General features: G+C 48.8%; 1 protein-coding gene across 1 annotated transcript; it reads right to left on the bottom strand.

The window, feature by feature from the left end:
- Positions 1-9,120: 9,120 nt before the first annotated feature.
- HOXC9 (homeobox C9) lies at positions 9,121-11,925 on the bottom strand. Its single transcript, XM_054653888.1, has 2 exons — positions 11,382-11,925; positions 9,121-9,365 (listed from the first exon to the last, which is right to left on the bottom strand). Exons 1-2 carry the CDS (start codon positions 11,923-11,925, stop codon positions 9,121-9,123), a joined length of 789 nt encoding a protein of 262 aa, XP_054509863.1.
- Between the last annotated feature and the right edge of the window lie 220 nt (positions 11,926-12,145).

The raw sequence follows: 12,145 nt of genomic DNA on the forward strand, positions 1-12,145 counted from the left end.
CCTTTTTTTCCCCCTTTCTTTCCTTTTCCCCTTTTCCCCCTTTCCTTCCTCATTTTCCCCCTTTCCTTCCTATTTTCCCCCTTTTCCCCCATTTTCGCCTTTTCTCCCTCAATTCTCCCCCTTTCCCCCCCTGCTTTTTCCCGTTTTCCCCCGATTTTTCCCATTTTTCCCCCCCATTTTTCTCGCCGTTTTCCCGCTGCTGCTGCTCGGAATCCACCACACAAAAGCCGCCCCCCGAAAAGCCCCAAAATGAGCGAAAATCCCGGGAATTTTGCCCCGCTCTGGACCGGCCGCTCCTCGCTGTCCTGGGGCGCGAATAAATCCACGAAACCGCCAGGGCTTTTTTGGGTTTTTTTTTTCCCATTTTATTCCATTTATTTCCATTTATTTCCATTTTCGCCCCCCAGTTCCCCCCACCTCCCTCACGCCCCGTTTACCCCAATCCTCCGGACGCGATTCCCAGGGGATAAATTCAATTTTTTTTGCTGTAAAAAATCCTCTTTTGAGGCAAAGTCCAGCTGCCCTTTGTGCGCGCTGCAAAAACAAAAACTCCACCGAGCCCACCGCGACCCTTTTCCCCCTTTTCCAGCCCAAAATCCGCTTTTTTTTTGGTTTTTTTTTGTTCCCATTTTCCCCCTTTCCCAGCCCATTTCTGAGCCCTCGGGCCTCGTGTTTTTGGTGCCGCCTCCTGCAATGTTTCGCGTGGGTGAAACTCCTCAAAAACACCAAAATCACCCCAAAATCCGAGGGGTTTTGTTCATTTTGGGGTTTTTTTCCAGGCTTGGGGGGGAGGAGAGCTTCTCCCAAAGGATTTTTTTGCTGTCGAGACGCCAAAAATGCCCCAAATCCCCCCAAAATTCCCCCACCCCAACCCCTCCCAAACCCCAAATTATTTCCACAATTATTTAAGTTCCGATTTCCACAAAATCTCGAGGTTTTCCTGCCCTGCAAAAATTCACATTTTCCGGTTCATTTCCAGCCTTGGGGGTGGCCCCAGCCTCAGGACGGGTCAAAATTTTTGAATTATTTTTTAAAATTTTAATTATTATTACTTTTTAATTTTTTCCACACACCTCCCCCTTGGAGAAGCACAACCCCCAGCCCACCTTGAGCCGATTTTCGCTTTTTTTGCCCCATTTTTCCCCCCGAGGAGGCGGCGCGGGGCGCGGGGGGGTTCGCACGAGCAGACAATGAACTCATTTCCACCCAGCCTCCGAAAATTCACATTTTTAACGCCAAATTCCCGTTTTTCCGCCACGAAACCGCCCCGAGCGCTCCCGATCTGCGCAGAACCCCCCCCGCTCCGGCTCCTTTTCCCCAAATTCCGCCGATTTTCCCCCAAAACGAAGGGAGGGGAGAGCAGCCGAGGGCAAGGGAGGCTCCGCAGTTCCCAGGGACGGAATTTCCCCATCCTGACCAATATTCGCTGTTTTTACACCCCCAGCGCCGATCCAGGGCGGAAAATAAATCGGAATTTTCACCCCAGGGTGGGGGGAAGAATTTTTTGGGGTTTTTTTTTTCCCCTGGATTTCCCCTCAAGAAAACCCCATTTGATTTAGGGAGAAACTCTGGGATTTCGGTGAACAGAACCCCCCTCGTCCCCTCCAGAATTTCTGGGGCACAACAAAACCTCAATTCCCGCCGCGTTTTTGAGGGGAATATTCCGATTTTTTGGGGGAGCCGCTCGCTCTTTGTCTGGGTGATTTTTTGGGGGCATTCCTCGGGTTTTGAGGATTTTCTCCGGTCCCCCCCCAACCTCCTCCTCCTCCCTTTTGCCCTGACCTTCACTGGAAAATGTCATTTTCTGCTTCCCCACCCCGAGCGCGGCGGGAGACGTGAGGGGCGTCAATAACGAGCAGCGAAAGGTGGGGAGGGGGAAAGGAGCGAAAAATCAGCGCTGCAGCCTCGCTCTAAACAAAAAAAAAATGAGATTTTTTGGGGGTTTTTTATTATTTTTACAGCATTTTGAGTGTTTTTTCGGGTGGGGGGGAGATTTTTACTGCCGGGTGCAACGCCAAGGAGAAAAGAGGGGGGGGAACCGTGATAAAAGCGGATTTTAAAATGAAATTATGCAAAAATGATAATAATAAATTTTAAAAAACCGGTTAAATTAAAAAATAAAATTTAAAATAATTTAAAAATATTTTAAAAAACCACAAAGGGTGCATCCCGGGGTTAGAGAGGGCGATTTTGGGGTTTCTGCGGGGGTCGCTCCGCGGGTGCGGAATTGGGGCGGGGGGTCCGGGGTGTGGGGGTGGGGCCGTGCGCGAACCCTGGGCCGACAGCGCCACCTCGCGGCCGCGCCCGCGCAGCGCCGGGGGGGCCGCGCCGGCCCCGGCGCAGATTTGGGGTCAAAAATCCCAATTTCGGTACTTTCCCCCCCCCGCTCGCTTCGCGCCTGCCTTTCCCTCATTTTTACCCTTTTCTCCCTTTTTTTATCTCCCCTGTTTCCTTTTTTTCTCCCGTTTCTCCTTTCTCCCCCGTTTCCCCTTTTCCCCCTTCCATTCCTCCTTTTCCTTCTTTTCCCTTTTCCCCCCTCATTTGCCCTTTTTCCCTTTTCTCCCTTTTTCCCCTCCATTCTCCTTTTCCCCTTATTTCCCCCCTTTCCCCCTATTTCTCCCTTTGCCCTCTTTTCCCCCAAATCCTCCTTTTCCCTCATTTTTCCCCTCAATCCCCCCTTTCCTCCCCTCTTCTTTTTCCCCTTTTCCCGTCCAATTCTCCCCTTCCTCCCCTATTAATTTTCCCCCTCATTTTTCCTCCCTATCCCCCCTTTTCTCCTCTATTATTTTCCCCCAATCCTCCTTTTCTTCCCTGTTATTTCCCCCTTTTCTCTACTTTTTCCCCCAATCCCCCTTTTCTCCTCTATTCTTTTTCCACTCTTTCCCCCCAATCCCCCCTTTTCTCCCCTATTTTTCCCGCCTCCTTTTCCTCCTTTTTTTCCCCCAATCCCCCTTTATTCCCCCATTATTTGTTCCCCTCTTTTTTCCCCTTTTTCCCCCCCAAATCCCCATTTCCCCCAGCCCTTTTCCCCCTTTATTTTCCTATTATCTTTCCCCCTTTTTTTCCCCGTTTTTCCCTCAAATCCCCCTTTTCCCCCTTTATTCCCCTGTTCTTTTTCCCCCTTTTTCCCCTCAAATCCCCATTTTCCCCAACCCCTTTCCCCTTTTATTCCCCTGTTCTTTTTCCCCCTTTTTTCCCCTTAAATCCCCATTTCCCCCAGTCCTTTTCCCCCTTTATTTTCCTATTATCTTTCCCCCTTTTTCCCCCCTTTTTCCCCTCAAATCCCCTTTTCCCCCCTTTATTCCCCTATTTTTTCCCCTTTTCCCCCTCAATTCCCCATTTCCCCCAACCCTTTTTCCCCTTTATTTTCCTATTATCTTTCCCCCTTTTCCCCCTCAAATCCCCATTTCCCCCAGCCCTTTTCCCCCTTTATTTTCCTATTATCTTCCCCCTTTTTTCCCCCTTTTCCCCCTCAAATCCCCATTTCCCCCAACCCTTTTTCCCCCCTTTTTCTCTTTCCCCCCTCTCCCCAATCCTCCTCCCTTCCCACCCCATTTTTCCCTTCCACTCCGGCTCGGATTTTTCCCTTTTCTTTCCCCCCTTTTTTTGCCCCCTCCCCTGCGGGCCCCCAGGGGGGTCTGTTGTTTGTAGCTTGTAGACAAAACATTCCAAAAATCGGGTTTCAAAGGGCAGAGCGCGCACCTTATTTACCCCATAAAGCAATTAAGGCCAGACGTCTAGCCACGGCCGGCCCGGTTTTGTTCGCCCCTATTCAGCCCCGCATAGCAGGGAGACAAACAGAGCTGTAAAAATCGCATTTTTTTGGGGGCTGCGGAAATGCACCTCTGGCCAGCTGCAGCCTCCCGGGCCCTTTTTTTGTGTCCTTCACAAAAGGGGGGAAAAAAATAAAAAAAATAAAAAAATATATATAAAACACGCACGCCAAAAAAAAATATATAAAACAAACAAACAAACAAAAAAATTACAACAACTCCGACGCACCCCCAAAACCACCGCCAAAAAAATATTTGTATTTAGGATATTTGGTGTAAAAACAAAAATAAAATTACTGCACGGCCCAAACCACGCCAAAAAACGCGTTGTATTTTTAATGTTTTGGGGTTTTTTTGGTGGATTTTTACCCTTATTTTCACCTTTATTTTCACCTTTATTTTCACCCTTATTTTTACCCTTATTTTTACCCTTATTTTTACCCTTATTTTCACCCTTATTTTTACCCTTATTGTTACCCTTATTTTCACCTTTATTTTCACCCTTATTTTCACCTTTATTTTCACCCTTATTTTACCTTTATTTTCACCCTTATTTTTACCCTTATTTTTACCTTTATTTTCACCTTTATTTTCACCCTTATTTTTACCCTTATTTTCACCCTTATTTTCACCCTTATTTTCACCCTTATTTTTACCTTTATTTTCACCTTTATTTTCACCCTTATTTTACCCTTATTTTTACCCTTATTTTTACCCTTATTTTTACCTTTATTTTCACCCTTATTTTCACCCTTATTTTCACCCTTATTTTTACCCTTATTTTCACCCTTATTTTCACCTTTATTTTCACCTTTATTTTCACCCTTATTTCACCTTTATTTTCACCCTTATTTTACCCTTTTTTTACCCTTATTTTCACCCTTTTCTCCCCGTTCTCTCTGCTCCAAAATTCAAAATCTCACCTCGGGCTTGGGGGAAGTTTTGGGGGTTTTGTGCCTGTCCCTGCCGGGTTTCGGGGGGTGGGCAAAGCGCAATTCCCGGCGGTTTTGGGGGGAATTTGGCGGCGTTTGGGGTCCGGGGGAGGCTGCGGCGCTCGCACAAAGGCGGGAGCAGAATGCGGCTGCACACACGCGCCATATGGCACGGAAAAAACCCCAAATCGCCGCTTTTTGACGCATTCGCGGCCGCCAGAACCCGGCCCCGCCGGGTGGCGATTTGGAACCATAATTATGATTTATTCCCTCCCACTCCGGCCGCGGTTTGGGTCGGTTTAGGGGGTTTTTGGGGGTTGGTTTATGGGGGTTTTTTGGGGCTGGTTTATGGGGTTTTTGGGTTGGTTTATGGGGTTGGTTTCTGGGGTTTTTGGGGTTGGTTTATGGAGTTTTGGGGTTGGTTTATGGGGTTGGTTTTTGGGGTTGGTTTGTGGAGATTTTGGGGTTGGTTTCTGGGGATTTTGGGGTTGGTTTCTGGGGTTTTTGGGGCTGGTTTCTGGGGTTAGTTTCTAGGGTTTTGGGGGTTGGTTTCTGGGGTTTTTGGCGTTGGTTTATGGGGTTTTTTGGGGTTGGTTTATAGGGATTTTGGGGTTGGATTATAGGGATTTTGGCGTTGGTTTATGGGGTTGGTTTCTGTGGATTTTGGGGTTGATTTATGGGGATTTTGGCGTTGGTTTCTGGGGTGTTTGGCGTTGGTTTCTGGGGTTTTTTGGGGCTGGTTTCTGGGGTTTTTGGGGTTGGTTTCTGGTTTTTTTTTGGGGTTGTTTATGGGGATTTTGGGGTTGGTTTCTGTGGATTTTGGGAGCAGCAATGGAGGGGCCGCGGCCGGAGGGGCCGGGGGGGTTTGAGGAGCGGCGGGGGCGCGCAGGGGGCGGCGGGGGCGCGCAGGGGGCGGAGGGCACCGCGGGCCTTGCACATGACCGAACGCGCGGCCCCACAAAGGGAGCGAGAGCCCCACAAAGGGAGCGCGCAGCGAGCGCAGACAAAGGGAACGAAAAGAACCCGCGGGGAGGGGACGGGGGGACAAGGACAGGGAAGGACGGGGGGAAATGGGGGACAGGGGAAATGGGGAATGGGGGACAAGGACAGGAAAGGACGGGGGGAAATGGGGGACAGGGGAAATGGGGAATGGGGGACAAGGACAGGAAAGGACGGGGGGACAGAGGGACAGGGGAAGTGGGGACAGGGGGACAGAGGGACAAGGGGACAAGGACAGGAAAGGACGGGGGGAAATGGGGGACAGGGGGACAGGGGACAGCGGGACAGGGGAAATGGGGGACAGGGGGACAGAGGGACAAGGACAGGGAAGGACAGAGGGACAGGGGACAGGGGGACAGAGGGACAGGGGAAATGGGGGACAGAGGGACAGGGGGACAGGGGGACAGGGGAAATGGGGAAATGGGGACATGGGGACATGGGGAAATGGAGGGGACGGGGGAAATGGGGACAAGGATGGGGAAAATGGGGGAAATGGGGACAGGGACAGGGGAAATGGGGACAGGAGTAGGGAGGGGGACAAGGGGACAGAGGAGTTGGGGACAGGGGAAATGCGGGCAGGGATGGGGAAAATGGGGGCGGGAGGACGCAGAGAAAATGGGGACAGGGATGGGGACAAGGACAGAGATGGGGACAGGAGAAATGGGGACAGGGAGGGACAAGGAAAGGGGAAATGGGGACAGAGGAAGGGACAAGGAGAGGGGAAATGGGGACAGAGGAACTGGGGACAGGGACAGGGACAGCGAGGGGGGACAGAACTGGGCATGGGGACAGAGGAAATGGGAGCGGGGCTGGGGACAGAAAATGGGGACAGGGATGGGCAGGGGGACAGGGAAAGGGATGGGGACAGAGCCGGGAAATGGGGACAGAGCCGGGACTGGGATCCAGGATTGGGATCCAGGGCTGGGATCCAGGGCCGGGATCCAGGAAAGTGCCCGGAGCTCGCGGCCCTTGCAGCGGCCCCGAAGCCGCTCCTGCCCCGCGGCCTCGGGCTCTTCATTCATCAATTAATTCATTAATTAACGACGCTAAAACGGGCGGGGAGGGCGGCGGTTTTTATTCTTTATTCCGGGCGGAGAACGGAAAAGAATCATCGTGACAATAATCGCGATCGCTTCGTCAAAAATCGCCTTTCGGTAGAAACATTCCCCCGCTCCCCCTTTTTTCTTTTTTTTTTTTTTTTTCCCTCCTGTTTTATTTTATTTATTTTTTCGGCCATAAATCTCCCGCTCGGCTAAAAAAAAAAGAAAAAAAAAACAAAAAAAAAAAGGAAAAAAAATGTTTTCCACCCTGAGCGTTTCACGGCGCGCTCCTCTTAAGGTTTTTAAGGTTTTTGTGGGTTTTTTTGGGGTTTTTTTCCCTCTCTTCTGGCACGAAACCGGGATCGTAAAAAGGATTTTTGTGCCTCTCTGCCCGCGCTCCCGTTCGGTGACAAAACCCCGGGAAAAGCGGCACAAAACCGGGGGAGGAACGGAGGGGAAAAAACCCCAAACCCTCAGGAGCAGGGAAATGCTACGGAGCGATATTGAAATATTATACAGCGATATTGAAATATTATAGAGCGATATTTAAATATTATAGAGCGATATTGAAATATTATAGAGCGATATTGAAATATCACAGAGCGATATTTAAATATTCCTGAGCGATATTGAAATATCACAGAGCGATATTTAAATATCACAGAGCGATATTTCAGCGGATCAGCGGCAATAATCGCTTCCAGATTTTTAATTTTTTATTTTTAAATTTTTTTTTTTTTGGAACAAGGCGGGGGAGACATGGGGGGAAAAACGGGATGGGGGCCACGAACGGTCTGGTCCTAATTAGGGCGACCCCAGCGCTGATTTAATTAAAGAAAGGCACCTCGGGCCCGGGCTTTTCTCATTAATTTTTTCCCATTAAAAGGAGCCCTCGCTGCTCCTTTTTCCTTTTTTTCCTCCCTTTTCCCGCAGCCTGGAAGCGCCGCCAGGGCAGGAGGGGCCGGGGATGGACCCGGATTTTCCCCTCCCGGGGCTTTTTTGCCCTTTCTCAGCTTCCCCCCATTTTTTAAAAATATTTTTTTTAATAATTTCGCCCCTCCCGCAGCAAAAAAAATATAAAAGGAAGGAAGGAAGGGGGGTCTCGGATCTGCTTTTTTTTTTTGGCCTTTTCCGCCCCAAAAATCGGCGATTTCTCGATGTCTTTGCCCTCCCCCCGGATATTTAATTTGATTTTTTAATTATTTCCCCCTTTGCCCCCCTCATTTCCAGCCTCCGCCGAGCTCCTCCATTCATACCCGGATTTTTTTTTGCTTTTTTTTTGCTTTTTTTTCCCCTTTTTTTTTCCCCTTTTTTTTTTTTTTTCCCGAGCACATCCTTCGATCGCCCGCGGCCATAAATTAGCGCAATTAATTATCGCAATCTCCAAATTGATGGCGCACACATCCCTTACCTCAGCGCTTTTCGCCGCCGCCTTTGGGGGCACGGGAAATGCAGAGAGGGGGGGGGGGAAAAAGAAAGAAAAAAAAAAAGGAAAAAATTAAAATAAAAAACCCAAAACCTCAGGGGAACGCTCGGGCCGAGCCCCGGGGCTGCTTTTAAAGAAAAAGACACCTCCAAGGCCGATTTTTTTTTTTGCCGTTTTGTTGTTTTCGGGTGGGTTTTTTTTTTTTTGTGTTTTTTTAAGGTATATTTACAGAGCTGCTCTACAATAGGCAACAGAACAAATATTACGAGAATAAAATACACAAAAATCGGTACAGCAGAAACGTTCAACACCGTGACAGAACATCAGCATCGGGAGCCACCATTCCCTCCAGTCCTTTCTTTTCCTTTTTTTTTGTATTTTTTTGTTCCTCCTTTTTCCTCGTTTTTTTTAAACCCCTTTTTCTTTCTTTTTTTTTTTTTTGTTTTTTTGTACAAAATATTGACGCGGGATTTAAAAAAAAAAAAAAAAAAAGAATTCAAAATACCGGGTGAAGATTTAATTTAGGACATAAAATATAATAATAATAATAAAAACCAGCAAAATAAAAATTCAAGTACTTCTCGTGCCGCGTTTGCTGAGGGCAGAGCAAGGCGGGAGAAAGGAAGAGAAAACCAAACCCCCCCGGGCACCTTTTATTATTATTAATTTTCTTTTTTTTTTTGTCTGATTTTAGTCGCATTTTAGAAAAGCCTCGAGTCCCCAAACCTCTATCGCTAAACATCCATCCGCACATTCAGAGTCAGAAACATTTCACCCCTTTTTTTTATTATTATTATTTCCCCTTTTTTCCCCCTTTTTTTTTTGTTTTTCCCTGCAATTTTTTTTTCCCGCTGTTTCTTTTTCCCTCTCCATCCACCCTCGTTTCTCTCCGCCAAACTTTTTTTTTTTTTTAATTTATTATTTTTATAATTTGTTAATTATTATTATTATTATTGCTGTTCCTTATCGCTTTTCTCTTTATTCATTTTCTTCATTTTCATTCGCCTGTTCTGAAACCAGATTTTGACCTGGCGTTCCGTGAGGTTCAGCACCCGCGCCACTTCGTACCTCCGGTCCCGCGTGAGGTACATATTGAATAAAAACTCTTTTTCCAGTTCCAGGGTCTGATATTTTGTGTAAGGGCATCGTTTCTTCCTCGTGGAGCGCGCGTGAATCCAATTTGCCACGGGGTTGTCTGAGAAAGAAGATTTTTTTTTTTATATATATATATTTTTAAATTTTTTTTTTGGTATATTTTGTAATTTTTTTTTAAATATTTTAGGGGGAAAACCAATGTACAAAATTTATTTTCTTTTTCTCTTATTAATTTCTCCCTCCCCCTTCCGCGCCCTACAGCCAGGACCTGTTTAATTAGCAGCTCTTACCTAAATATTTTAAGTGACCTTCGCAAGGGTTTAATCTGTTTATTTTGGAGGGGGTCACTTCCTTTTTCTCTTTTCGCTGCCGTTATCACTTTTTGTTTTCTTTTTTATTCAAAAAAAAAATTCAGCAAAAAATAAAAAAATATCTATAACAGTAATAATAATAATAATAATAATAAAAATATAAAAGCGGCGCGCCGGGTTTAAAAATAATAATAATAATAATAACAATAATAATAATAATAATAACGATGCACATGGCTGCTGCTGCTGCTGCTGCTGCTGCTGCTGGCGGTAATCGAGGAACAAGTCATAAAAAGTCAAAATTCCCACCATTTCATAGGCCCATAAACTCTTTTTACAACCTCAGCTCGCCCAGACTTTCCCCAGAAGCTCTCCCGGGCCGCCACAGCCGCCTTGGCTTTTTTAATATCTCCGGGATGACGCGCAAAAATCGCATTTTTGGGGTTATTTTGGGGTGCTTTTGGCGGGGTTTAATTCGGGTTTTGGAGGCGTTTTCACGCCGCGGGCGCGGGGCCGCAGCTTTTCCCCGCGGGGCCGTTTTTGGGGTGATTTTGGGGTGATTTTGGGGTGGTTTTGAGGTGATTTCGGGGTGATTTTGGGGTGATTTCGGGCAGCCCCGGGTTCCCCGCGCGGTGGCACCGGCCCGGCGGGCGCGGGAGAGGCGCGGGCCGTGCGCCGGGGGTGCCACCCCAAAACCGCCCCCAAATTACCCCAAAATCCCCCCAAAATCCCCCAAAATCCCCCCAAAATCACCCCGAATCCCCCCACAGCCTCCCCGGCTCCCCTCGGCCGGGTTTTGGGGCGATTCCCGGCGATTTTCGCTCTCCCAGCAGCGGCCGTTACCTGCTCGCTGCCCTTGGGGAAATTCGGCTTTTTGCTGATTCCTGCTCTGAATTTTGGGGTTTTTTTGGGGGGTTTTGGGGTTTTTTTTTAAGTTCTCCCCTCCCTCCTCAGCAGCTCCTGCGCTCGCCGCCTCCCGCCCCCTCCGCTGGCCCTAAAATCCCGATTTTTCTCCTCATTCCTGCCTTGCCCCTGGCCAGGCTTCACCTTTCCCTTCATTCCCACGTGCAGGAATTTTCCTGTTTTTTTGGGGGGGATAATGCAGGAATAACCGCGCCGCCGGAGCTTTTATTGATTTCTCCAGGAGATAAAGGGGCGCCTCTGCCTTCACCCCGAGATGTTCCCTTCCCCTCCCTAAAATAAATAATTAAAAATAAAAAAAAATAAAAAAAACCAACCCCAAAATCCACCCCCGCATCCGCACCGCCCGCTCCCAGGCATCCCCGAACTCTTCCTCGTTCCTGGAAAGCGGGAAAGGGAATTTTAAAGGGAATTTTGGATTTTTGGGGAGCCAAAGGCGCTGCTTCACCCCCGTCTCGCACACGCATGCTCTTCCCCTCGAATTTATTATTATTATTATTATTATTATTATTATTATTATTATTATTATTGGTTTAATTTAAAGTGGGAGGCGGGGGGGGGGGGAATCAAAGCAGCCCCGTCAGCGGAATAATAATAATAATTAAAAAAAAACAAAAAAAACCCTGAAAAAATATAGAAGAATGAAAGGGGGATTTAAAAAAATTTTAAAAAAATTTAAAAAACCAAAACACCCCAAAGAGCCCGAAACAAAGTGGAGCCGGCGAAACCCCCAGACCCTTCCTGCGGCTCTGGAGTTTTAGGGTCGCGCTCTGTCCCTCTCCTCTCTCTCTCTCTCTCTCTCTAAGGTAATTTCATTTTATTGAGTGGGGTCCTGGAAGCCGTAATGCCTTCCGCGGTCGTAAACAAGAATGACTTGGACTTACTGGGGTCTAATTCGTGCTTTTCTTCTTTGTGTTTGCCGGCAGCGATGGCCTCGGACTCGGGGGAGGACGGGACGTTCTGCGCCGCTCGCTCCCGCAGCTCCCCGGGAGCCGCGTACACGAAATCCGCGTAGGCGGCGCGGCCGTCGGCGGGGCCGCACTCCGCCCTGCGCGGGGGCCCGAACGCGTCCGCCTTGAGCCCGTAGGGCCGGGCCCCGAAGGCCGGGAAGGAAACGGCCCCGGCCAGCGGCTCCAGCCAGGTCCGCACGTACCTGGGCTCGGCCGCCTGCGGCCCGTAGGGCCCCGCGGGGTGCGGGTGCGGGTGCGGGTATCCCACCGAGGGCTGCGAGGGCACGGGCGCCCACGAGGTGGTGAACACGGCGGGTTTGGGGGCGAAACTGCACGAGGGGAAGTCGGCGCAGTCCGGCACCAGCGCTGCGGGGCGAGCGGCGCCGGGGCCGCCGAAGCGCGGGGCCAGCAGCTCCTCGTTGTCGGGGCCGATCAGCGAGTCCACGTAGTAGTTGCTGATGGGGCCCGAAGCCGACATGGTTCGCTCGCCCCCTCTTTTACATTCATCGGATTATTGTATGAAGTGTATGTGTACTTTTTATCTGCTCATAGAACAATCAGGGCAGGTAATTATTTTTTCAGCCGTTCCCACCGCGCCATTGGCTGCCGGCCTCACGTGATTGTATTTACCCAAAAATATCGCCCGGATCAATCCGCAGGGCTTTTTTTTTTTTTTTTCCCATTTTTTTTTTCCTTTT

Source organism: Agelaius phoeniceus, chromosome 35 (assembly GCF_051311805.1).
Source record: "Agelaius phoeniceus isolate bAgePho1 chromosome 35, bAgePho1.hap1, whole genome shotgun sequence".
Classification (NCBI taxonomy): Eukaryota; Metazoa; Chordata; class Aves; order Passeriformes; family Icteridae; genus Agelaius; species Agelaius phoeniceus.